The 25,983-nt window shown below is 38.3% G+C and overlaps 1 protein-coding gene across 9 annotated transcripts in view; it reads right to left on the reverse strand.

The window, feature by feature from the left end:
* KIDINS220 (kinase D interacting substrate 220) overlaps nucleotides 1-25,346 on the reverse strand; it is a 125,135-nt gene extending 99,789 nt beyond the window's left edge. For all 9 annotated transcript variants that reach the window (XM_037813254.1, XM_037813252.1, XM_037813250.1 and 6 more), the window contains exons 1-6: nucleotides 25,198-25,346; nucleotides 16,666-16,809; nucleotides 9,733-9,831; nucleotides 6,840-6,938; nucleotides 2,285-2,383; nucleotides 711-809 (exon numbers count right to left, since the gene is read on the reverse strand). In XM_037813254.1, coding sequence (XP_037669182.1) covers nucleotides 711-809; nucleotides 2,285-2,383; nucleotides 6,840-6,938; nucleotides 9,733-9,831; nucleotides 16,666-16,773 — 504 coding nt within the window. In that variant the 5' untranslated portion in view covers nucleotides 16,774-16,809; nucleotides 25,198-25,346. The remainder of the gene's footprint in view (nucleotides 1-710; nucleotides 810-2,284; nucleotides 2,384-6,839; nucleotides 6,939-9,732; nucleotides 9,832-16,665; nucleotides 16,810-25,197) is intronic.
* Between the last annotated feature and the right edge of the window lie 637 nt (nucleotides 25,347-25,983).

Raw genomic sequence — 25,983 nt, forward strand, 5'->3', positions numbered from 1 at the left:
TTATTAAATGTTTGGGGTGAGTGTTGAGAATATGAAAACAAATAGAACAAAATACTGGGAGCTTTCTGAAGGTGATGACAAACAAGCTGAAGGTAAAGAATGAATAGAAGCTAAGGGCAGAAAAGGAGGAGAAAGGCACTCTACACTGCAAAAAAAAGCACCTGCAAAGGCATGCAAGGACCACTAAGAACAGATGAATTCAGGTGCCCACCAGTCATCTGGTAGGCTAGCATGCAAAGTGATTCCGGGGGACAGGCAGCAGGAGAAAAGGGCAGAGCGCAGGCAAGGCTTATCTTCAGACATCATATCAGGGAAATATGTCTCAGGATTTTAAGCACAAAACACATAATCAGACTCGGATTTTAGAAAGATCATTCCGGCAAAAACACAGAGAAAGCAGATAGGACTGAAGGTAAAAAGACCAGTAACAACAGAAAAAACGAGGGTTTGATGAAGACAGGGAGCCCATTATTCCTGTCTATTTTCTTGAGAATGATGAATGTGATATAAAATACACTGGGAGGATGCTTAGCACACTGTATGTTGAAGGAACCCATCTATGAGATGTACAGCTAAACAAAATACATTAGGATACATAATACAAGATACATTAGAGAAGGCTCACGAAATCATGTGAAAAGGCTTATAAACTTAGACACACTGAGTAGGCATAACATGGACGGTAACCTGGAAAGAGACTGCTGACCTACCTTATCAGAGCAGTTGACTTTAGCACCATTTTGCAGTAAAAGATGCACTATATCCGCATGGCCTCTTCCGGCTGCCCAAATGACTGGATAAACACTATACTGTTAGGACAGACAGGTACATAAATCAGTAGGTAGGTAGGAAGGTAGGCAGGTAGGTAGGTAGGCAGGTAGGTAGGTAGGCAGGAGAAGGAAGGAAAGAAGGGAGAGAGGGAAGGATTAAGGGAGGGAGGGGGGAGGGATAGAGAAAGAAAATCTTTTAGGAGGATATTTATAGTATGCATTTACTAAGCAAAGTAAATATCAAGGGAAGTAATACAAAGTAATACTAAAAAAATACCAACTTACAGACAACTGTCTACTTTTAAAACACAACATATTCATAATATATAATTGGTGACTAAGGATAAACTCAAGGTTAAATAAATATATTATTAACATATTTATTTTTATAAATTCAATACATCTAATATGATTATCTAACCAAAAGGCAAGACTAATGAGAATGTGAACTCTTTCTTTTATGATCCTTCTATAAACTGGAATGAAACAGTTTCTTAAGTTTCCAGTCAGAAATTGAGTCTCAAGCAGAAGAATAATGCAAGTACAGTCAATTCGCATTATTCTCAGTAATTATGTCCTAGAAAGTCACAGTAAACACTGAATTAGCAAAAAATGAACCATTGCTCTCAGGGAAATACAGGTTTGGGTTCCTTCCTGCAAGCTTCTGGTCACAAAATTTTTATTAACTGATCAATTCAGGAACTTACTTTATGTGTTTCTGTTTAAAAACACATTTAGTACATTTTGTTGATCATTAACACCGAATTCACGGCCAACAGCACTGTAACTCATGCCTGAATGAAGCCTACCTAACGTACTTATTTTCTCCTCCTTGAGCTTAGGAACACTTGACAGCACTTAGGGGCCATATTAAATAGTGAAATCACCAGCAAAAAGCACGTAAATGCTAAAAACCTGGTAGTCTCTACACTGTGGAAAGGACACTTGTTTACGCTACGAGAGCTAGGACACGAAGGCCGAGCGTGGCCTTACACGACCTCGGCTGGGAACGTGCACACGGGAAAACTCAAAATGTTCACCACTCTGCACATCTGTGAATAACCACGAAAGCCCCGTGGGGTTACAAATATATTTTAGTGAGTAGGCAAGTTTGCAAAAATGGAATCTGTGAATTATGAGGACTGACTGTATTAACATCTTTCAGAATGTACAGAAAAACAGTATGGTCATTTGGGAAATGGCAAGACAAATATCTCTTTTCCCTAAAGAAGTTCAGATTAAGAACGCATACGCACAGGAAATAGGCTAGATATTTCATTTGGAGATTTTATATACTTACAATTAACATTATAACTTTTGATTGATAAAAATTGAGAAATAAATTTAGCTTGATAAAAGTTTCTTGTTATTGTGTCTTGAAATCACATCCTGTATTATCTTCAATAACATCCAGATAATTCTCATTTACCATGAAGTCTAAAGTATCTCAGCCTTAAGAACTCTCTGGGATGACTTACCACTTACATTATAAATGAACTTTTGCTAGCACTTACCAGACCAGTGACACTGGGATTGGCACCGTGAGAAAGCAGCAGCTCTACCACTTCAGTGCGGCCTTTGTAACAAGCCCACATAAGAGCTGTCCATCCTCCCTAAAGAAAAAAAAGGAGAGGGAGACAAAACTTTGGTTGTCCTCCTAGCACTAAAATGCCATTAATGAAATTCCTTCTGTGAATATTCCTCATAAAATCATTGTTTTATGAATGCAATACTATGTAGTACTAAATTCCCAAGATACTCAGAGAAATATACAATAGTACATGCAATAAATCTCTCAATTCTTCAAATAATCACTCCAAATTTTGCATGATATCATGGATAAACAGGAAATGTTTGTGTTTGACTCTTCCAAATTCCCAAGATTTATTTTGGTTCCTTAAAAAACTGTCTTCAGAAAACTTTTTTATGTCTCTAGATATTTTCCTCTCTGTATGTTTCTAGACTATACAGAGGGGAGTCTAGCAATCATATTCAGCTCCCGCATTTAAACACACCCTTTAAATCTCGGGTCACTATACTCCCTCTTGCTTAAAGTTGGGGGGAATGTAAGCCAATGATCTATAGTTCATGACTTCCAGCAGTGGGACAGGTTATCAAGTATGAATTAACAACATACCTTTCTATTCTCTGTGCCATAGGAGCATTTTTCTCTTTAGTTACAACATAATTCAATAAAAGAGAAAAATGCAATCAAATTATACTAAGGAAGGAATGCTTTATTTTTTAAATTAGTATTTGGACCAATCCACATTTGGTTCTGAGAATATAAATCTCCTTCTTCCTGATCCTGTTTCATCATCACTAAAAAATGGATAAAAATACTTGCCCTAACCCTAATCTGGAAAAGGCAAATTTATAGAGGAGGGAAAACAGGTCAGTGATTGCTCAGGGGTTAGGGAGTGGGTGGAGGGGTTAATTATAAAGGAGCAGAGCTGTTCCATATGGAACTGTGATGGCAGATACAGGACTACACATTTGTTAAAAACAACCAAACTGTACACCACAGAGAATGAATTCTATTGTATGTAAATTTTTAAAAATCAACCAGGATATGGGAAGGAAAGATAAAATGCAGACACAGACAAATGAACTTAACTGTGTTATAAATGAGTCACATAACCACACAATAACTTAGAAGCTAACCTATGTAACTTTGGAAAGCAGTATTTTGATTTGTATACTATAATGCTAAGACCAAAAGAACTGTAAATAAACACTATGTACTTAGTAGGTAAATCTATTTCTCACAGGGTATGGGTTAACAATTCTGAATCTACCTTGCATACTAGAGTTGAACAAGTAAATAAATATATCGTATGGATAATGAGAGCCAGATTTCTCAATGTCAAAGAAAAGAGTTACAAATTAAGGAAAGGGCATAAGGCTACAATGAACCCTGTGGTACTGGTTGTAGTCACCAATTTGGACTGATTTTTTTAGATAGATAGATAGATAGATAGACAGACAGACAGACAGACAAGAGGAGACAACTCTTCCTTACAGAATTCCAACTCATAAACTAGAAGAATAAGGGAAAAAGAAAAATCACCATTTAGAACCACAGTAATAACTGCTGCAGGTAAGATTCACTTACGGATGCTAAAATAAATAGACAAAAGTTTAAACAGAAACAGGATATCTATATAGTCTCAAAGTATCTTCCCCCAAATACTTAGTAATTACAAAGGGGAAAACAGTAATCTACAGCGGAAAATCCTGGCACCCAGCACCTTAACCAAGAGGTAAAGGTCAACATCACTAGCAATACAGGCTATCGCGTACCCCTGAAACTGAGGCATGAGGAAGAGAGCATCCCCTCTGTGGTGTCCTTTCCAAGAATGCATGATCTCAGTCTACTCATGAGAAACAGTGAACAAATCCAAACTGAGGGACAGTCTACAAAATTCCTGACCTGTACTTTTCAAAAGTATCAAGGTCAGGCAAAACAAGAAAAGACTCACATGATTTATTTAGGTCAGAGTATACAACTGGGCATGTCTAAGACTTTTTAGTCAGTTCAAGTCTTAGACACATCAATATTTTATTCTGTAAAATGCTTACCCGGAAATTTTATCCAATATCATGCCTTCACTTAAATCTCTATAATGTCCTCCACACAAGAATCTATGAGATAAAAATTTAATCTCAAGAAAATTATGCTCAAATTCACAAAATGAAAAGATTGGAAGCCACCAGCTTTTAAAGCCTTACAGCAATAAATTTGTACTTTGTGAATTCTTTCTTCAGTTTTGTGCCTGTTAAAAGTTCCTTCCAAGAAAGAATCCTCACTAGAATTCTCACTGCTATACTCTGGAGCTTCTTCCTGACCCCGGGAGGACCCTCAGTGGCCACTCACCTCTCCTTACAACCCGTCTCAGGGATTCTGTCTTCCTGCACAATCCGGCAGCTACTACCTCCCACCTAATCCTTTGAGGCTTGGTTCCTTCAGTGCTAACTGCTAAGGAAAGCACAGTCCTCCATTCCCCAACTTTTGGTGTCTTAAAATCAAACACAAAGGCCTTTTAAATGCTAAAAGAGTTTGTTAAAAAAGAAAAATAAACACATAGAACCAAAAAAAGCTTAAGACATCTTTTTTTTCTTTCCAATTCTTACCAAGTTTTCATACCTTCATAAGGCACACTTTTCGAGTCCCTAACTCCATTGCTAATATGTATGTAAAAAATGATACAGGAGAAAGCCTCTGGAGTAAGGCAGATCTGGGTTCAAAACCGAGCCTGACTGCTTAATAGCTGCATGACTTTGGGAAAAGATTAACTTTTTCCAGTCTCAATTTCCTGAACTATATATTGTGAACAAAATTAACCCTAGGCCATAAGATTGTTCTGAGGATTCAATTAAATGATATAGGGGCTGTAAAGCACCTAAAAGTTCCAGGCACACAACAGGTACCTAATATTGTTAATTCATTTGCCATACTGATATGGTTCCTTTAATAAAATATTGAGAATATTACATTTCCCTTCCATGTTATCTATCAATAAGATTAAGAACACCACATTTTATTCTCAGCTGGTATATCTATCTTTTTGCCCAGGTTACTGATATTATCTTATCTCTTCAACCCATTTTAAATTTATATTAATTTTTATACAATATATATAACTAACAGCAATGGATTCAATTTCCTTTAGGAAGGAGGTAGGATACAAATGGTTTTCTGTATCTTCCTATAAAAATGAGTATACCACCTCATTTTTCACTAAATTTTGAGAATAAATATAAGATAATGGGTGAAAACCACTGTGCAAATTAAAATATACTATAATATACTATTAAATAGTAGAATGCTGCAGTTTTTAAAAAGCTCAGACCACTTATACTTTGTGTGCTGGTTTGGATGTATTATGTCCCCCAAAACGCCATTATCTTTGATGCAGTCATATGTGGGCAGGAAAGTATTGGTGTTGATTGGGTTGGAGACTTTTGATTGGATGTTTCCATGGAGACGTGATCACGCAACTGTGGGAAAGATCTTTCAATGGATAATTTCCATGGAGGTGTGGCCCTGCCATTCAGCATGGGCCTTGATTAGATTACTGGAGCACTACATAAGCTCAGGCAGAAGGAGCCAGCTTGCTGCAGCCAAGAGGGACACTTTGAAGAACACACAGGAGCTGAGAGAGTAGCTGCAGCTTACAGAGACATTTTGGAGAGAGCTCAGAGCTAAGTGAAGCTAAGAGAGGATAAATGCCCCAAGAGCAACTGAGAGTGATATTTTGGAGAGAAGCTGAAGCCTAGAGACGAACGTCCTGGGAGAAAGCCATTTTGAAACCAGAACTCTGGAGCAGACGCCAGCCACGTGCCTTCCCAGCTAACAGAGGTTTTCCAGACACCAATGGCCATCCAGTGAAGGTACCTGATTGTTGATGTGTTACCTTGGACACTTTATGGCCTTAAGACTGTAACTGTGTAACCAAATAAACCTCCTTTTATAAAAGCCAATCCATCTCTGGTGTTTTGCATTCCAGCAGCATTAGCAAACCAGAACACTTTGTAAAAAGGACTATCAGCTAAGTAATATATGTTTTATACATCAAGGCAGACAATTTCTTTCCTTTATTCTACTGTTAAAATTAACCTTTTTAAAGGTTGAGTGACTTACAGAATAAATAAGCCAGAAGTGAGTCCCTTTTCTTCACTTTCATGCTTTAAGTAGATGCCAAGATCAAATGAATGAAGTGATAATTGAGAAATATTTTTAAAACTATACTATCTCCCTCTTCCTAGCTAAAGGAAACATTTTTAAGAGTTCTAAAACAATGATATATATTTTTAAAGGGTAATAAGTTGTTTTTAATAGTATTTCAGAATTTGTAAGTCTGAAGTAAACTGAAAATGATGGTTATTCTAAAGGCAGTATATCATCTGGTTTTTAAAACATTCTTGAGGGCTATTTCAAAGCCCACTCCCAAATCCCAAAAACATTATTATAATATCACCTCATACATAAAAATACCAGATTTCACACATATCTATTATTGTTAAGATTTCAGCTAATTAGTAGCATATCATAAGAAATACACATACCATATCTCGGTGCTCCAAATTAACCCCACATTTAAGAAGTTCTTCCACGATATGTAGGTGCCCTTCTTTTGATGCCGATATAAGTGCTGTCCAGTTGTCCTTGAATACATATACAAAATTTTTACCATTTTAAAGCCAAAAATAACATTCCAAAGTGACGAAAAATAAATTCAAATTTACATACCAAATGATCATACCAAGCTGACGTAATCTGACATGCACTAAACTAACACTAAAGTACAAGCTCTCTTAAGAAAAGAATGTATCTATCTACTTGTACTACCACTAGTGGTGTAAAAATTGTTTCACAAGTCCTTGTTCAGTCTTTTCACTGGACTTCTAATCACATATCGTGTGCTTTAAAAAGTGAAAAGATGGCTATTAAAAGCTCAACAGTAATCCTTGCCGCTACCAACCATTATCATACCTGGAAATTAAAGGACCTGCAATCAGATTCAAGAGCATATTCACAGGCTATTAAACTAGAGTGATCACTTATGATGAGTTTAGAAACCATGTATTAAAGAAAAGAACTGCTCTTTATTTTTTAAATAAAGGATGCAAGTATCTTATTTATAAGTGTAATTTAATTGAAATGATTGTTTAATTAAAAAAAAAAAAAAACAGTTCTGTGACCCTGAAAAACAATTCTTGGGGACATTTGCACACTGATGGTTATGGTGGCAGGATTTGCCATGGATGGAGGTGGCCTAAGGGTACACTGACTGATGAATGGAAAGGGAAACTGAGGTATATGCACACAATGGAATATCAAACTAGGGGCTAAAAGAAGGAATAAGTTGTGAGGTATGCGACTAGGTGAATGGACCTTGAAGACAATATGTTGAATGAAATAAGCCAGAAATCAAATGACAAACATTATAACGCCTCACTAACATGGACTAACTATAATGTGCAAACTCTAGAGAATTGAATCTGAGAGCATAGGTTATCAGGGGAAGGCTATAGTAAAGGTTTCTAGATTGTACTCTTACAGCAGTAACATCTATTTTTGAGTTGTAATGGTTATATTAAATTCTGAGATGCTGAGCTTTTGTGTAAGACATGGTCGGTCCCTGAACTTTGGGTATCTGTGTGACACCTGAGACTCAGAACCAGAGTTCAGCAGCTATGAAAGTCAGCATTATCCCATACAGCAAATATTAAAGAAGCCAGAAAAGAGATCAGACTTCAATTAGAGATATGAATGAAATGGCCTTGGTCCTGAAAAAGAATTTAAACTTCAATTAGAGATATGAATGAAGCTGATCTGGTTAGGACTAAGGCAAATCAGACTAAAGGGTAAAGGACGATATTGACGGTGTTTTAAAACTGCAACTTCTGTGTGAGACCAAAGAAAGAGATATTTATTTGTTGTAAAATCTATATTTTTCTGTAGCACACTATATTTAACTTGTATGGTCAGTTTATACAAACACCATAAGTACACAGAACTTTGAATAGACAGTGAGATCTAGTTGGTTTGTACAGGTTGGTGTGAACCCCCAATACATCCCACAGTAATTTGGGCAGAGAATAAAAATGTATTTGCAAAGCCCCGTTGAGGGACTGGGGAAAAATGTGGAAATACTAAACTTCTCCACCTGGGGAACTTCCCTCACAAGCACTGGGAACTACCAATTTAGAAGGCCAAGCCCTCAATCTTGGGGCTTGCCCTTAAGAAATTTGTTACTGCAAAGCAGAGGCTAAGCCTACTTAAAATTGTGCCTAAGAGCCACCCCCAGAGAACCCCTTTTGTTGCTCAGATGTGACCTCTCTCTCTAAGCCAACTTGGCAGGTAAACTCACTGCCCTCCCCACTACATGGGACATGACTCCCAGGGCTGTAAATCTTCCTGGCAATGTGGGACACGATTCCCAGGGATGAGCTGGACCTAGCATCGTGGGATTGTGAAAGCCTTCTTGACCAAAAGAGGGAAGAGAAATGAAACAAAATAAAGTTTCCGTGGCTGAGAGATTTCAGATGGAGTCAAGAGGTCATTCTGGAAGTTATTCTTATGCATTATATAGATATCCCTTTTTAGTCTTTAGTGTTTTGGAATGTATTTGGAATGAAATACATGAAACTGCTGAACTGCAACCCAGTAGCCTTGATTCTTGAAGATGATTGTATAACCATATAGCTTACACAATGTGACCATGTGATTATAAAAACCTTGTGACTCATACTCCCTTTATCCAGTGTATGAACAGAGGAGTAGAAAAATGGGGACAAAAATTAAGTGAATAATAGGGGAGGGATGGGATGTTTCGGGTGTTCTTTTTACTTTCATTTTTATTCTTATTTTTATTCTTTTTGGAGTAACAAAAATGTTCAAAAATTGATTGTGGTGATGAATATACAATTATATGATCATACTGTGAACAACTGATTGCACACTTTGGATGACTGTATGGTATGTGAGTATATATCAATAAAATTGAATTAAAAAAATAATTTTTGGAAAAGAGAGAAAGTGCGAAGAAATGTAAGCCCCTTCGAACAAGGGTTTATCACTGAGAAGTACTATCAGAAGGGACCAAATCCTTCTGGTCATTATCATATGTAATGATATCTACAATAAGTTACCATGATGGGGAGCTACTAAACAACATGGACATTGTTGAGGCAGGCATTTAATTTTATGTATATGTGTTCTCTATTTAGCCAGTTCCATCTATATATAAAAGTCATGAAGAACTGATATCCTTTATTAAAAGGAAAAATTTATCCCTTGCATGACTTTTCAAAAAAAAAAAACTGATTAAACACAAAGTTGAGATATATCTGAAAGTACAATTTTTAATCTATAACTTTTGAATCACTTCTTACAAAGGAACAGCAAAGTTAAAGAAAAGAAGACGACAAATGAGTAAATTATTTTAATATATACCAAATCTTCCAGATTGCAATTAGCTCCATTCTTAATTAATTCTTTCACTATTTCCAGATTGCCTTGTTCAGCAGCTATCATCAGTGGAGTCTGGCCACACTAGAAAATATAAAAACCACAGGTAATTTGTCAAGACACTGTACTTTTACTGAATACTACATTTAAATACGTCAAACGTACACTTTCATGAAGGTTTGTTAAGTATTAGTTGTGTTTATTACATTTCTTTAATTTAGAAATGGTTCTGAAATCTTAAGTTTTTAGTTTACCAAATGTCAAAGCAAAAATAAAACGCAATTTTTCTTACCACAGCATTAGTAATCTGTTTTTGGCACTGAAATTCTCATTTAGAATAGGTAAACATGCATAAATAAGTAAGTAATCATGGCAATGTATATAATAACCTCAAGATAAACAAATTCTCTAACAATAAATATAGAATATGATATAGAATATGGTTTTAATCATATACAGAAAACATTTTATGTAAAACAGAACTAGAAGGAAAAAAGGAAAAGAATAAATAATACAGGTGCTATATCCCTTCTAACCTTAACTGATTAAACTTACAAGGCTTAAATATTTATTAAGCACCTACTTACTGTGTGTATATCAGTGTGGGGGGAAACATGGCTGATTTTTTTAAATGCCAATTGGACCACATCATTTCTCTGCTTAAGACCCCTTCAAGAGTTTCCCATTGCTCTTTTGCATAACAGCCAAAATCCTTACCATAGCCAGCAAAATCCCTGAATGATGGAGAAATCATGGCGGGTCTACCCTCAACCTCGTCAGGTGCCATTCCCAATCCACCAATGTACCCGCACACCCTTTCCCGCCTCCACCTCAGACAAATGCTTCCCTTGCCCCCACCCACTTAACTACCACCATCCTTAGGTTCTTGGGTCAGATAGCCTCCCTTCACGTAAGCCTTACTGATCCCCTGGTGCCCTATAGTTTTCCTTTACTATACAAATCATTGTTTGCAATGACATTTTATTTGTGTGATTAACTGATTTTTGTCTTTTTCCCCTAAAGGCTCTAAAAACTATAGGGGTGGGAAACAAGTCTGTTTTGTTTATTTGTTTAATACTGCATCCCCAGGGTGAGGGGCGGTGACTAATACACAGGTACTCAACTATCTGTTGTGTAAATGAACAAGCAAAATTTCAAAGAATGTAACGATCTATTACACAACATATAAATAAGCAATTAATAAGTGACAAAATATGATAGATGCTATTACAAAAATATTATAAATAAAGTGTTAAACACAAATACTGGTTGAAATAAAGTATCACTTTAAATACAGACATTCGTAAATAAAATGGATACTAAATTATATGTGGCAATCACATGTCATTCAATCAAGGACATTAAGGAATGGGATATTGGGCATAAATACATTTTCCAGGTAAGAAAGTTTATCCTTTAAGCATTAAATGTTATTATCCCTTTTGTGATAACTATTCTTCTAAAAAACAATGCCTGCATTGCTACTTTCTTAAACAGACTACCTGAAACATTAAGGTTATGATTCTGAGTCTTAACTAGGGATATCAATTATTACACTGTGCATGTCCTTCTGCCAGTTCCCACTTCTCTTGGAACACCTTCAATAGTATCCTTCTCCCTCCTAATCTACTGTGATAAAAGTGAGGTGTCAAGGTCATTGATCTAATATATAAATCAAAGTAAACTCTGAATCCATGGCCCTAAGGACATCAATTTTACCTGGTAGCTTTCAAAATAGTAATTCCAAAGACTCAGAGGATTTGTTTACTTTCTGGGGTCACAGTCAGAAGTCTAACTTGTTTACAGAGTAAGAGAGAAAAAGAACATAAATGTGGTACTAATACCTACAGTAAAAATTAGAAGGAGTAGCTAGAAATAAGTCAAACTAAATACTTGAATAGCCATAATGTTCTCCTGCAGAAACTGCTAGCTGCCTACCCAATAGCCAGAGTGCCAGGATTTAGTTGTGTCCAGCTAAAACAACTCACATTTTTCAGCCTCGCTTGCAGCCAGAAATAATAAATAATATGACACCGCTCTGGCCTAAGCAGAAGTCACTGGCTAGTCTCCTAGGAAGCACTTGTAGTGGGCCACTCGCCTGGGCTATCCCTTTCCCTTCTTCTTGCCTGGGATGCAGACACACTGGAGCTGGCCACATGGCCAGAAGGAGGTGACAGGTGCACAGAGAGGAGTGGCCAGAGCGGGAGAAAGAGTCTGGGCCTTGACGACTTCAGGAAGCCACCGTATCAGCCTTGGAATGGCTCATCCAGCTTGTCATTATGTGAGAAAAATGAAGCCCTTAATTTGTTTAAGCCCCTGTTTCAGGAGCTGTTACTTGCAGTCAAAAGCAATTCATAACTGACATGCTTTTTTGTAACTACACTGTTAAAAAAGATAAATGATTTTCAGGAAAGGTTACCATGACACTGTTACCATGAAGTGGAGACAGAGTAACTCAGAAACAAAACAACTTCATTCTTGTTATAGATGAACTACTAAAATGAAAAGGCACCACCGCTAAAGGTCCTTTCCATACCTAACTCCACCCATCCCAGCAAATCCTAAGTCCATCTCTTTCCAAAAATCACAGGATCATATAACCTTTGCTCTACTTATAATGACCTCATGTCAAAACACACCAAAACAAAACACAACACTTGAAACAACATGCTCCACCACACGTATAGTACTTTATCACAAAGTACAATAATGTACGTATTACTGGTGTCCCAGAAGAAGAAGAGAAGGGAAAGGGGGCAGAAGCAATAATAGAGGAAATAATTAATGAAAATTTCCCATCTCTTATGAAAGACATAAAATTACAGATCCAAGAAGCACAGCACACTCCAAACAGAAGAGATATGAATAGGCCTATGCCAAGACACTTAATAATCAGATTATCAAATGTCAAAGACAAAGAGAGAATCCTGAAAGCAGCAAGGGAAAAGCAATCCATTACATACAAAGGAAGCTTAATAAGACTATGTGCGGATCTCTCAGCAGAAACCATGGAGGCAAGAAGGAAGTGGTGTGATATATTTAAGATACTGAAAGAGAAAAACCACCAACCAAGAATTCTGTATCCAGCAAAGCTGTCCTTCAAATATGAGGGAGAGCTCAAAATATTTTCTGACAGACAATGAGAGACTCTGTGAACAAGACACCTGTCCTACAGGAAATACTAAAGGGAGCACTACAGGGTGATAGAAGACAGGAGTGTGTGGTTTGGAACACAAGTTTGGGAGATGGTAGCACAACAATGTAAGTTCACTGAACAAAGGTAACTATGAATACGGTTGAGAGAGGAAGGTGGGGAGCATGTGAGACACCACAAGAAAGGAAGAAAGATAGAGACTGGGACTGTGTAACTTGGTGTAATCTAGAGTATTCAACAATTGTGATAAAATGTACAAATATGTTCTTTTACGAGGGAGAACAAGCAAATGTCAACCTTGTAAGGTGTTAAAAATGGGGAGACATTGGGGGAGGGATGCAATCAGCATAAACTAGAGACTGTAACTAATAGAATCATTGTATTATGCTTCCTTTAATGTAACAAAGGTGATATACCAAGGTGAATGCAGATAAGAGGGGGGATAGGGGAGGCATATTAGACACTTGACATTGGTGGTATTGTCTGATTCTTTATTCTACTTTGATTTAAGGTTATTTTTCCTTTTGCTGCTTCCTAGCTGTCATTTTTTTTTCCTCTTTCTTTTGCCTCTCTACCTTCTTTGACTCTCCCTCCTTCCTTGTGGAAGAAATGTAGATGCTCTTATATAGATAGTGGTGAAGGTGGTGAACACATAAATGTATGACCATGCAGAGAACCATCGATTATTTACTTGGGATGGAATGTATGGTGAATGAACAAAACCATATTAAAAAAAAAATGGGTTGATGACAAAACCTCGAGGGCAATATACTGAGTGAAATAAGCCAGACACATTAGGACAATTATTGCAGGGTCTCACTGATAGGAACTAATTATAATATGTAAACTCATAGACATGAAATATAAGGTACCAAGATATAGGACGAGGCTTAAGAATGGGGAGTGGTTGCTTAGTATGAGCAGAATGTTCAATTAGGACGAACTTAAATGTTTGGAAATGAACAGGGGTGTTGGTAGCAAGATGTGAGAATAACTAACAGCGCCGAATGGTGTGTGAATAAGGTGGAAAGGGGAAGCTCAGAGTCATATATGTCACTAGAAGGAAAGCTGGAGGTCAAAAGATGGGAATGTATAAAACTGAATCCTATGGTGGGCAATGTCCATGATCAACTGTACAAATACTAGAAATCACTTCCATGAACCAGAACAAATGTATGACAATACAATTAGAAGTTAATAATAGAGGGGCATATAGGGAAGAACTATATACCTATTACAAACTATATACTACAGTTAGTAGTATTTCAACATTTTTTCATAAACAGTAACAAATGTACTATACGAATACTACGAGTCAACAATTGAGGGGGGTTGGTTAGGGATAGGGGAGGATTAGAGTTTCCTTTTCTTTTTTTCTTTTTTCATCTTTCACTTTATTTCTTGTCTGGAGTAATGAAAAGTTTCTAAAAATTGAACAGAAATTAAGTGTGATGGATGCACAGCTGTATGAGGGTACCCAGGGGCAAGTGATTGTACACTTTGGATCTTTGGATAATTGTATGGTATCCGAACAATCTCAATAAAAATGAAAAAAAAAAATCATCCTTTGTTTAGAGTCTCTTTGTAAGCACATAACAAAATGTAGTTCATAAATTTAGAGTTCCACTTCATTGTCTTAACCAGGAGAACAACATCCAGCCTCAACACTCCACCTTTCCACCTCTGTACCAAGGAGAGGTGACAGCAACTTGGCTCCTTTCAAAAATAAAAGTAAAATAAAATAAAAATAAAAGCCCCTCACTATTCTAAAAAGAGCAAAGATGTGCCATCATCGAGAATATTCACAGGCCAGCCAAGAGATTTATCTAGTCATAAACAAGGAGAAAGAAACTACCACTTACTGATTGCAGCAATTATATACTACGCACAATAGAAGGGAATTTTTGCCCAGATTATTTCATTTAATTGATTTAATATTTTAATAACCTTTTTCAAAACTGATAATCAAAACACATTAGCATGAAGTTACTGAAATTTCTACTTTTAAGGGCAAGAAAGATGGGGAAAAATTCTAAACTGACTTTTTAGAAAATTAAATTTTATCAAAGCTATAGAATCAAAATGCTAAAAATAAAAAAGGCCTTGAGAAAGCCCCTTTATTCCTGTCCTTCACACAGAATCATAATTGAATAATCCCAGGTAGTTTCAAATTATTATTTTAAAAGTCCAATTTAAACTGATATGATATTAAACGAGATATAAGTGCTGTTACACACAAGATGCCAAATTAAGCTCTATACCAAATATGCTTCATTCCATACGGCAATAAGATTAATTTTATGCTTATTAAGATATTTTTCTCCTCCAAAATGAAGTTATTTTCTCAATATCCCTTAAGAAAAAGCCTATAAAGTAAAATTAACCTTTTTAAGTTTACGTTAAAAAATAAATATCACATTTTATTATTTCAAATATGCCAATGTTATGCTAATAAAAAGGACTATGACTGTAAGTAACTTTTATAACAATGAGCAACCTCCAATTATAAGTCTTACCTCTTCTCCATTTATAACAATTTTTGACTACTCATAATCAGAGAAGGGTGTGATAATGTTAATCAAAATATTTATCCTGAGAGCCCAAAGAAGTCAGATAGAATAGGGTTCAAATTAGGGCTTCACCAGTTAGTATATTAGATATGAAACTGAAGGAGTAAGTCATTTATTTACCTGTAAATCAAGATAAATAACAGTATAATTTTTTATAATGTTGCTATGCAAATTAAATGGGCAAAGATACACAAAATACCACAGTGTTTAAGTCTTCAGTAAAAACATTAGCTATTATAATATTATTACAATAATAAACATTTTATATCAGGAGTTATTTAATGATAATTAACATTTAATGAAATTAGGGCCCCCATATCAATAAAAACATTTTTGGAATAGTAACTGTTGATTCCACAGCTTTAAAAACATACATATACACACACAAATATATAAACATACATATATACACACACAAACACACATGCATAGGTATGTATAAAATAAGTATCATTCCTGATTCATCTTATTCACTGGCAAAAAATATATGTTACACCATATTGGAAATACAGTTCTAAGAAACAGTGTTGTCTCTTTAAGTTTTATAAAACCAACACAAACTCTGTGACTAAAAAAATAATCATAGAAATGTACCTAAAATGTCACACCAAATAATAATCAGCTTGGCTATTCACAATGAAATAAGATAAAGCATTTTAGTAACTAATATTGTTGAAAAGAAATAACTAATTTAAGTTAATGAAAATGACAAAAATATTAAATACTTTCCTGTCTTATTAAACAGAACACATGACCTATTTAACTGCCTCTTAAAGATGTAGGGTCTTTACAATCCTGAGGTATGTGGAATGAAGAACCACAGATATTGGGGCTCCATTTAGAAAATATTTCAAAAAATCCTAATTCTATCTATCAGTCTTCTTATGGGAAGATCAGGTCTAGATCTAAAGCTTCCCAGAAGCACTTTAGATTTCAGGAATCAGACTTCCTGAATGTTGATTATTAAAACAACGTCAATCATAAATCCAAACTTAATATTCCAGCATTTATACAAGTTAAAATAGATTCCAAAAACATGGAATTTGAAGTAATTTTACCAATCAGTAATTACACCATGAGGACGTACAAATAATGCCTGATGTTTCTAAGGGCAAGAACTACGTATTTCTTACTCAGAGGAGGCAGTCAACAAATATTTGCAAAAAGGATTCAATTGTAGAAACTTGGTCTTACCTCATTTCTCTCATCTACATCTTTGCATTTTTCAAGAAGAGCTTTCAGAGCAGGAATGTTTTCTTCTTCTACATAATTGATTACACTCTGTGATATCAGAACTGACATTTTCACAGAAAGCTTTATTTATCTTTATTTCAGTATCTGTTAAAAATAAATAAAAAGTACACACAATTTGCAATTAGAAAAAAAAAGTAAGTTACCACTAAATATATTACTGTTCTTAACCTTAAACTTGAACAAATACACCTGCACTGGCAGGAGTGAAAACAAGGCCTCAGAGCTCTCAAATAATGTCCTCTATTCCCAAGACTCAAAATCACCTCAATCTTAAATCATCCAAAATCTGAACTCCAGATCCATCCTACAAGCCCTCTTCACCAACCTCCCCAGCTTCTCCTCCAACCCCTAATAGAAAGTGCTCCACTGTCCCTCCTCCTGTCTTTTCCATTTCAGTAACTGGCAGATCCAGCTCCAGAAACCTTGGAATTATCCCTAACTCATCTTTCCCTTAAACTCTACACTCAACAGATTTGTTAGCAAATCTGTTTGGCTGAACCTGTAAGATATATGCCGGATCTCACTACCACCCACCACCTCCAAAACCATCATCCTGGTTCAAGCCGCCATCACCTCTAAACCAGGATTACTGTGAAAGCTTCCTAATTGGGCTCCCTGCTTCCACCTTTGTCTTCCCTACAGGCTGTCCTCCACGATGCAACCACAGAGATCCTTCAAAAATATAAGTTGGAAAAGAGCTTCTTAAATTTTAACATGCAGAGCTTGTAAAACCCAGATTCCTGGGGTCCACCCTCAGAGATTCTAATTCTGTTGGTCTGGGGTATGAGCCCCCTGAATTTGCAAGTTTAACAAGCTCCCAATTGAGGCTGCTACTGATGATTAAAGAGCCACACTTGAGCAGAAATGAGTCGGGCTACATTCTTCCAAAACTCTCAAAAGTCTCTTCAAAGCACTCAGAGTAAAAACAAGGGTTTTCATAATGTTAACTGGCATGAATGCTTGTTACATCTCTGACCTCATCTTCTGTACCCCCTCACCACTTCACAGTTTGCTGCTCCCTGAACATACCAAGCACTGTCCCATCTCGGGGCCTTGGCACTTCCTTTTCTGACTGCCTGAACTCTTTCCCATAGACATGCACACGGCTCACTCCTTCACTTCATTTAGGTCACCTATTAGAAAAGTCTAACATGACCATCTGATATAAAATAATAACAACTCAAACATACTCCTCCAAGTATCCCAACACTCCCAGCCTCCTTGCCTGCTTTACAGTTCTCCATAGCCCCTATCACCATCAGAAATAAAACCTATCATTTGTTTATTGTCTGTCTACCACAACTAGAAGGTAAGTTCCGAAACAGCATGAACTTTTTACTCAATGGTCACAGACTGAATGTAAGGTGCACGGGAAAGGAGTCATGAATAACTTCAAAGTTTTTAGCCTTGGAAGAATGCAGCTAGAGCAGCCATTTACTGAGATGTACACCAAGGTACAACTCCTAAGAAAGGATTTGTAATTTGACTTGATCAACAAATATACATTCAGCCTCACTGAGTCAGCTCTGGTGATATAGCAGTAATGTGTATAAGACTAATTTTTCATTAACTAAATATCTAACATCACAGTATTTTCTTGACCAGCAGCTTTGAGTCAGCTGAGTAAGAATCCGAGTACTTGAAGGCAGGTCAACAGAAAGTACCCAAACTGAAATGCAAAGTAAGAAAAGTGGAAAAATAGAACAAAGTATTTAAAGACTGTGGGACACTCAAAAGGTATGCCATATGTGTAACTGGAATCTCAGAAAAAGAAAGAGAGAGAATAGGGCAGATGAAGTATTTGCAGTCATATATTTGATACTGGTCCAATATTTGAATATCAGGTGCTCTAACTGCCCCCATTCTTGACCATTTCCCAGAATCTTTTCTCCATACAGCAGCCAGAATGATCCTCCTAAATCATAAGTCCTATTGTGTCCAATCTCTGCTCAAAACTCTTTTAACAGAGCTCATCTCACTCAAAACAAAACCCCAAATCCTTACCATAGCCCTGCTCATCTACCTGAACTCATCTACCATTCGCTTGAACTTTCACTTTGCCCAAGCAACACCGCATTTCTGCTGAAATGTTATCTGATCAGAGCTTCCCTGACCACTGTTTGTAAAGCAACCTTCAGCCCCACTATCATTTTCCTTGTGTAACCCTGCTCTATTCTCCTATAAAGCACTTATCATTACTCAAGATACCACTTATTTATTTTATTGTCTGCCTAACCCCACTAGGAAGCAGCATTAAAAATTGGGAATTGAGACTCGGTCTGTTTTGTTCACTGTGCCTGGCACACAGCAGACACTCAATATCTGTGGAATGAATGTGCATCCATACTGATCCAATACCCTGCAAGCCTGACACAGCTTTAGCTTTTCAAAGAACATATCCTTCAAAATTCAGTTCAGGTGATGTTCTTACAAACATTGGGGACTGACGGCTTGATGTGCTGAGCCCTCTGTCTTGGGGCTGGCCCCTATGAAGCTTGTTGCTGCAAAGAGAGGCTAAACCTGCCTATATTGTGCCTAAGAGTCTCCCCTGAGTGCCTCTTTGTTGCTCAGATGTGGTCCTCTCTCTCTCTCTAACTAAGCCACCTCGGTGGATGATCTCACTGCCCTCTCCCCTACATGGGACCTGACTCCCAGGGGTGTAAATCTCCCTGGCAACGCAGGATATGACTCCCAGGCATGAATCTGGACCCGGCATCATGGGATTAAGAACATCTTCTTGTCCAAAATGGGGGTGCGAAATGAAACGAAATAAAGCTTCAGTTGAGAGGTCACTCTGGTGGACATTCTTAAACACTGTATAGATAACACTTTTCAGATTTTAATATATTGGAATAGCTAGAAGTAAATACCTGAAACTACCAAACTCCAACCCAGTAGCCTTGATTCTTGAAGATGATTGTATAGTAATGTAGCTTACAAGGGTTGACAGTGTGGTTGTGAAAACCCTGTGGATCATGCTCTCTTTATCCAGTGTATGGATGGATGAGTAGAAAAATGGGGACAAAACCTGAATGAAAAGTAGGGTGGGATGTGGGGGGGGGGGTGATTTGGGTGTTCTTTTTTTATTTTTATTTTTTATTCTTCTTCTGATTCTTTCTGGTGTAAGGAAAATGTTCAAAAATAGATTGGGATGATGAATGCCCAACTATAAGATGGTACTGTGAACAGTTGATTGTACACCATGGATGACTGTAAGGTATGTGACTATATCTCAATAAAACTGAATTTTAAAAAAATTTTAAAAATTAAATTAAAAAACTCAGCTCAGGGGTCACTCCTCTGGGACATCCTCTTCTCTCTACTGCCCTGGACAGTTTCATCTGGGACACCTGTACTTCATGCATACTTCTACTTACAATAATGTATCACAATTATTAATTTACTAAGAAATCCTTGAAAACAGTATCACATCTTATTCATGTTTTCATCCTCAACAATTAAGTAAGGCCTTGGTACATCTTCAATAAATGCTTATGGAATTACTTAGGATATATTACATAAGCCTTTTGCGATTTAAATTTAAATTTTACAACTGGTAAATACGGGTGGGGGTAAAAGGGAGTTCTTCATCCTAGTCTTGCAAGTCTTTTGCAAGTCTGAAACTATTTTAAAATTAAAATTTACACACACACAAATATACAATTTAATTTTATTGTCTAACAAAGCCCTTCTTTAGGTGAGAAGTTTTTTCCTCACCACAATATCATACAAGATTGGAATAAGCACAGTCAAGAAAAGGAATTACAGACATCGACCTCAATTATTAAAGAAAACAAAGACTGAGAATATTAGATTTTCAAATATTGTTACCTCTCTCCCCAAATATCAGTTATGTGAATTGTATGTGTATCACCTTTAAATATGTAAAATATAAAATATTTATCACTCTTATTCTTCCTTTAGACCAAGATTAAGCAGAAAATGTTAATAAAACAGTAAAAAGAAAAATCTTATAAACTGAAACTGCTTTGCCTTAGCTACCCAACAAATGTCCCTTTGAACTAATCTGTTAAAGAAAGATGAGTTATTTTTGTCCAAAGAATGCTGAGAAAATGCATGCAATTTTGCAAAGCTATAATTCAGTAAAAGTTTAATCTAACAATAGTTTATTGGCAACCTGTAATTTGCAAGGCACTGTGTACAGGTTGAGTGACAAGTTGAATATCTAAAGTACTGGGGAGTGCCAGGGGTGAGGAGTTGGGAGAAGAGGGAAATAGTAGAAATAAAATTGGCAAGTGAAAACCTTGTGGCTCACACTCCCTTTATCCAGTGTATGGAGAGATGAGCAGAAAAATGGGGACAAAAAGTAAATGATGAATGCACAACTATATGATGGTACTGTGAGCTGTGACTGTACACCACAGATGATTGTATGATATGTGAATGTATCTCAGTAAAACTGAATTTAAACACACACACACACACACAAAAGTAAATGAATAATAGGGGGAATGGAGGGGATGGAAAGTTTTGAGTGTTTTTTTTAATTTTAATCTTTATTCTTATTCTAATTTTTTTTTTGCAGTAATGAGAATGTTCAAAAATTAATTGAGGTGATGAACGCACAACTATACGATGGTACTGTGTACTGTGAACAACTGATTGTATACTTTGGATGACTGTATGGTATGTGACTATATCTCAATAACATTGAATTTAAAAAAATTTGGGCCAAGTCTCAAAGAAAAGCCTTAACACAAGAGAAAAAAAAAAGATGGGCAGGTTTTAGGATAATGAATACAATGGCTCAAGATGTTGAGCTTAGAGATGGTATAATTATTGAGCACGCGCAGACTGATTACATGCTTAGCCACGGAACTTATGTCAGAAAATGGCGGCCTTAGTATTATAATGAGGTATACATCAATTCAGTTTAAAGTTTAAGCTATTGCACATCTCAGGTGGGCCAATTTTGGTTAGAGCCAGTTCCCTCTAACAAGCTAGTTTTGGAATTGGGGTGGGTTACTTCTGGGCTGACTCAAGGCCCCTCATCAACAAACATTAGGGGCTGTCTTTAGTGATCATAAGACTCTAAAAAACAGGATAAGGGGGTACAAGTGAGGGTCAGTCAGTCACAAGGTTTTTACAATCACAAGATAAAGGCCATATAGTTATACAGTCATTATCAGAGATCAAAGCAACTGGATTATAATTCAGAAATGTCAAGTATTTCCCTCTGTTTATTCTAATATACCAGGAAGTAAAAAGAAATATCTCTATAACAATTCAGTAAGCATAATCATTTCTTAAATCCTAATTTCTCGGTTATACTCTCAACCCCACATCCCATCCTCCTCTTTTGCCATTCCCAGAAATTCCCTGTCAACGTCATATTACTCCCCTCTTCACCTTCACGTGGACCAGGATCTTCTTCTCACCCCATTCACACACATTTTGGCCCAACCAACCTCTATACAGCCTTCAGGTTGCAGTTTAAATTCATTTCCCCAGTGAGCCTTCCCCAGCCAGCCCATCTCTCACCTCAAACCAGGCTAGGGCCTCCTCCACTTCATAAGAGTAGCCTTACTTAAAGAACTCACTGCCCTTTATGTATTGACTGATTTGCCAGGTAGGAAGCATGTTTGTCTTGGTCACAGCTTTTTCCCAATGCCTAACGCATGGCCTGGAACATACCATCTGCCTATAGTACAGGCTCAATAGACACAAGGTGAATGAAGGAAGCCCAGAGGATAAGATCTCTTCTATTCTGCAAATATTTATTGGGCACCACTAGTGCAAGGTCTATGCCAGGCTTTGGGGGATTTCTATCATGCCTTCAATAAGCTTACAGTTCACCAGGAGACATAAGAGAACGTCATCATGAAAACAGTATTTATATAGCACTTAACAGTTTATGAGATGCTTTGATATCTATGATCTTATTTGATTTTCAAATAACCTTGTAAAATAAATATCATTTCTCATTTTATAGAATAGAAAGCAGGTTTGCACACATAAGTTATTGCCTAAACTGACATAACTCAAATAGCAAATGTTGCAGCAAGTAGAAAAACTCAAACTATAATTCAAGGTAGAATACTGCTGGAGAAATCCAAAGTGCCATGAGAGTTCTGAAAAGGAGTTACTACTTCGGCTAGGATATCATATTAGTATCATTTTCGTTGATTCTTAAAGAATGGGTAGAAGTCCAATAAGTGGGAAATGAATGAAGAGCACACCAGGCAAGGGGAACAGCATGAAAACAGATGAAGAGAGTGTTTGCTGAGTGATTGTGTAGCATGTGCCCAGGAAACAAAAATAGCACAAATGTAACATTCAAATAAGAAGTGAGTGCTAAGGCTGGAAAGTTAGGGTGGTCAAATCTGCAATCTCTTCAAGAATAAGGGCTATCACTCCTTCATTCTTATAAGCCCAGAACTTATTACGGGTCTAGAAAAGTAGAAACTTAATGTATAACCAACAAATTAAATATCTGCACAGATAGACTGAAGATGCTTCTTCTCTAGGACTTTGCCTCCACATAGCCCCACTAACTCTCAACAGCTGTGTCTCTACCATCACCATAACCAGGGATTAGCATATGGACTGTGACATGTGGCTATTCAAAAGAAGCTGGGTCAGTCAGAGTCCTCTATCTAGAACTAGGAATTAGACACCAGACACTGAGCCAGTCATTATGGGCCAAGTGTGAAATGATACAATTTTGAGAAAGTCAGTCAGCAGAGAGAGAACCCAAGATATGCACACAGAAAAAGACTCTTCATAAGTAAAAGAACAAAATGGTCTGAAAAAGATGCAGAAAGTGGAGCAGCCACTGGTTCTCATTCAGTCTTATAAGCCTCCTTTTCCCTGAGGTAAAAAGTCAGATTCTGTTCCTTGCCTTGTATAAAGGCCCAGATAGATAAAACAGAGAAACTGGGAGTTCTTGAGAAAAAGCAGGAAGAGAGAGATGACACACTAATACATATACGCTAGCAAAATTAATCTCCCAAGCAGTGCATGTGGCCCCATACACTGGAAATACGGCAAAGAAATCAGAACACTGGATGCCAGTCAGGGAGCCACCAAAATAAGACAGCCCACGGGAGAGAAAACCAGGTGATAGGAAGGGAGAAGCAGCAAGAGATATTAAGTTGAACAATATAAAATCTCCTCTATTTGACCCTTTTTGACCTACCAAAATATCTGAATGCAGAAATAACAGAAACCCTGTGACTGATGAGAAACCATGTGATTGGAAGATGGTCTTGCCATTAACAAAAAAGGGAAGTCACATGGAAATGTAGACCTCTGTCTGCCTGGTTATTGCCCCCTCCGTCCCCACCATCCACCATGAGTGACTGGAATTGTAGGGTGCTTTGGCCAGGCTGACTTTGGGGTCTTCCAAAAAATCTGGGTTGCAGAAATCCACCTGGCATTTGGAAAAACAGATCTGGAAATCGTTCTCACCAAGGCAGAGTGCAGAAATGGATTTTCAAATTTGTGTGCATCAAAAGTACTTGGGGAGCTTGTCAAATTCACATATTCCTCCGGCTCCACCCGCAGAGAATCTGATCCAGTAGGCCTGGGTAAAGCCCCTGCAACCCCAAACGATTCTGATAAAAGCAGTCCGTGCTAGCAAAGGTAGAGGAGAACAAAGAACACAACATTCCCGCAGCATTTCTCGACCTTGACTCTGCACCTGATCCCCTAAATGCTTTACAAAAATTTAGATGTAGGGTTGTCAAAGCGTGGATAGGGACCAACTGTATCAGAATCACCCCGAAGGGGTGACTTCTGGGTCACACCCCAGGTCAAATGAATGAGAATCTCAAAGTAAGGCTAAAAAAAGCTACGCTTTTATCAAGCGCTCCTAGTGAGCAGAGATGACTCCTTAAAAAAATATTCTTTACTGGTTGAATTCTTTCTATATGTCAAAACAACCTGAAAAAAAAAATCCAATATTGCTGGCCAACCCATAAACCATATTTCTGATTTAACGGAGCGTGATCAGGGAGGAGCTTACAGAGATTCTGCCAAGCATGCAAAAGCCTGCTGCTACAGGACAATAGAGCGATGGAGCCCGACAGGAGAGCAAAGGGAGAACACGACGCCACCCCAGCCCCGGAAGACCAGGAAAACAAACCTAACCCTCGACGGATTCTCGAGGTGGTTGGTGGGTCTGCCAGCCGCTGCTCCGCACAAAGGAAAAAGAAAAACCAACCAACTTGTTTCACTAACATCCCCCACACCCCGGAGGCACCTCACTCGCCACGGGCGCAACCGACCACCCGAGAAGCAGAGTCCCAGCGACCCGCCGCCGGTCCCCGCCGGCCTGTTTCCCCGCCAGGCGCGCTAGGAAACGCGGCCCCGCGCGGACGGCGGACCCCAGGCGCCCGGGCCCCCAGCCCAGGCCCGCGAGCCCCGCTCGGGCCCTCCCCACACCCGGCCTCGCCCGCCGCCGCCTCCCGAGCCCCCGCGCCAGCCGCCCCGCGCCGGCTCCTCACTGACCGTCCCAAAGCCTCGCCCGTGGGCCGCGGCCTCCAGTACACGGCGCAAAGGACTCTCTTGGCCCCAGGTCCTGTCAGACAACCGGAACCGGAGAGGCCACCGCTCCCAGAGCCTCGCTCCCGCCGCGCCCGGCGGCCATCTTCCTCCGTCTCCCCGAACTGGCAGGTCACGTGCTCGCCGAGCCGCGTGGGGCGGGGCTGGTGTGGGCGCTCCCGGGCCTTGGGGGCGGGGCGTCAGCTGGGCCCGCCCCGGGGGCGGGGCTGAGAGCAGGCTGCGGACAACGAGGTGGGAGAGGAGTGGAGCGAAAGGGATTGTCCCAGGGCTCTGCAGGCGTCCATACCTCCCTCCGGATTTACCCAGAGAAATGAACCAGCATTTCAACTCCAGCAGACGTGGCGAATGAAGGCGCGTTCGAATCCCTTCTCCCAGAAGCGAGATCTTCCTGCCTTCTCTGAATTCCCCTGAATGTATATTCCTGGTCTTCTCGCTCACAGCTAGGTTGTTGGAAAGGAGAGTTCCTCTCTGGTTCCCTCGGCGTTCTCACTCCCGGTGTCTGCAACTACCTCTCCGATCTCTGACTCATCAGTTGCCAAATGCAGTTAACAGTTTTCCATCGTTACCCGTAGGACACGTTTAATGGCTCGCTCCTGGAAATGTTCCCTTCCCGGAGCATGGGACTCTGTAACCCTCCTGGTTTTCTTCCTTTTTCTCTGGCTGCTCCTTCTCAGATTCCACTTCCCTTAAATTTGTTGACATTTCCAGAACTGTGACCCAAGCTGGACTGTC

The sequence above is a fragment of the Choloepus didactylus genome, chromosome 20 (genome assembly GCF_015220235.1).
Source record: "Choloepus didactylus isolate mChoDid1 chromosome 20, mChoDid1.pri, whole genome shotgun sequence".
NCBI classification, from domain to species: Eukaryota; Metazoa; Chordata; class Mammalia; order Pilosa; family Megalonychidae; genus Choloepus; species Choloepus didactylus.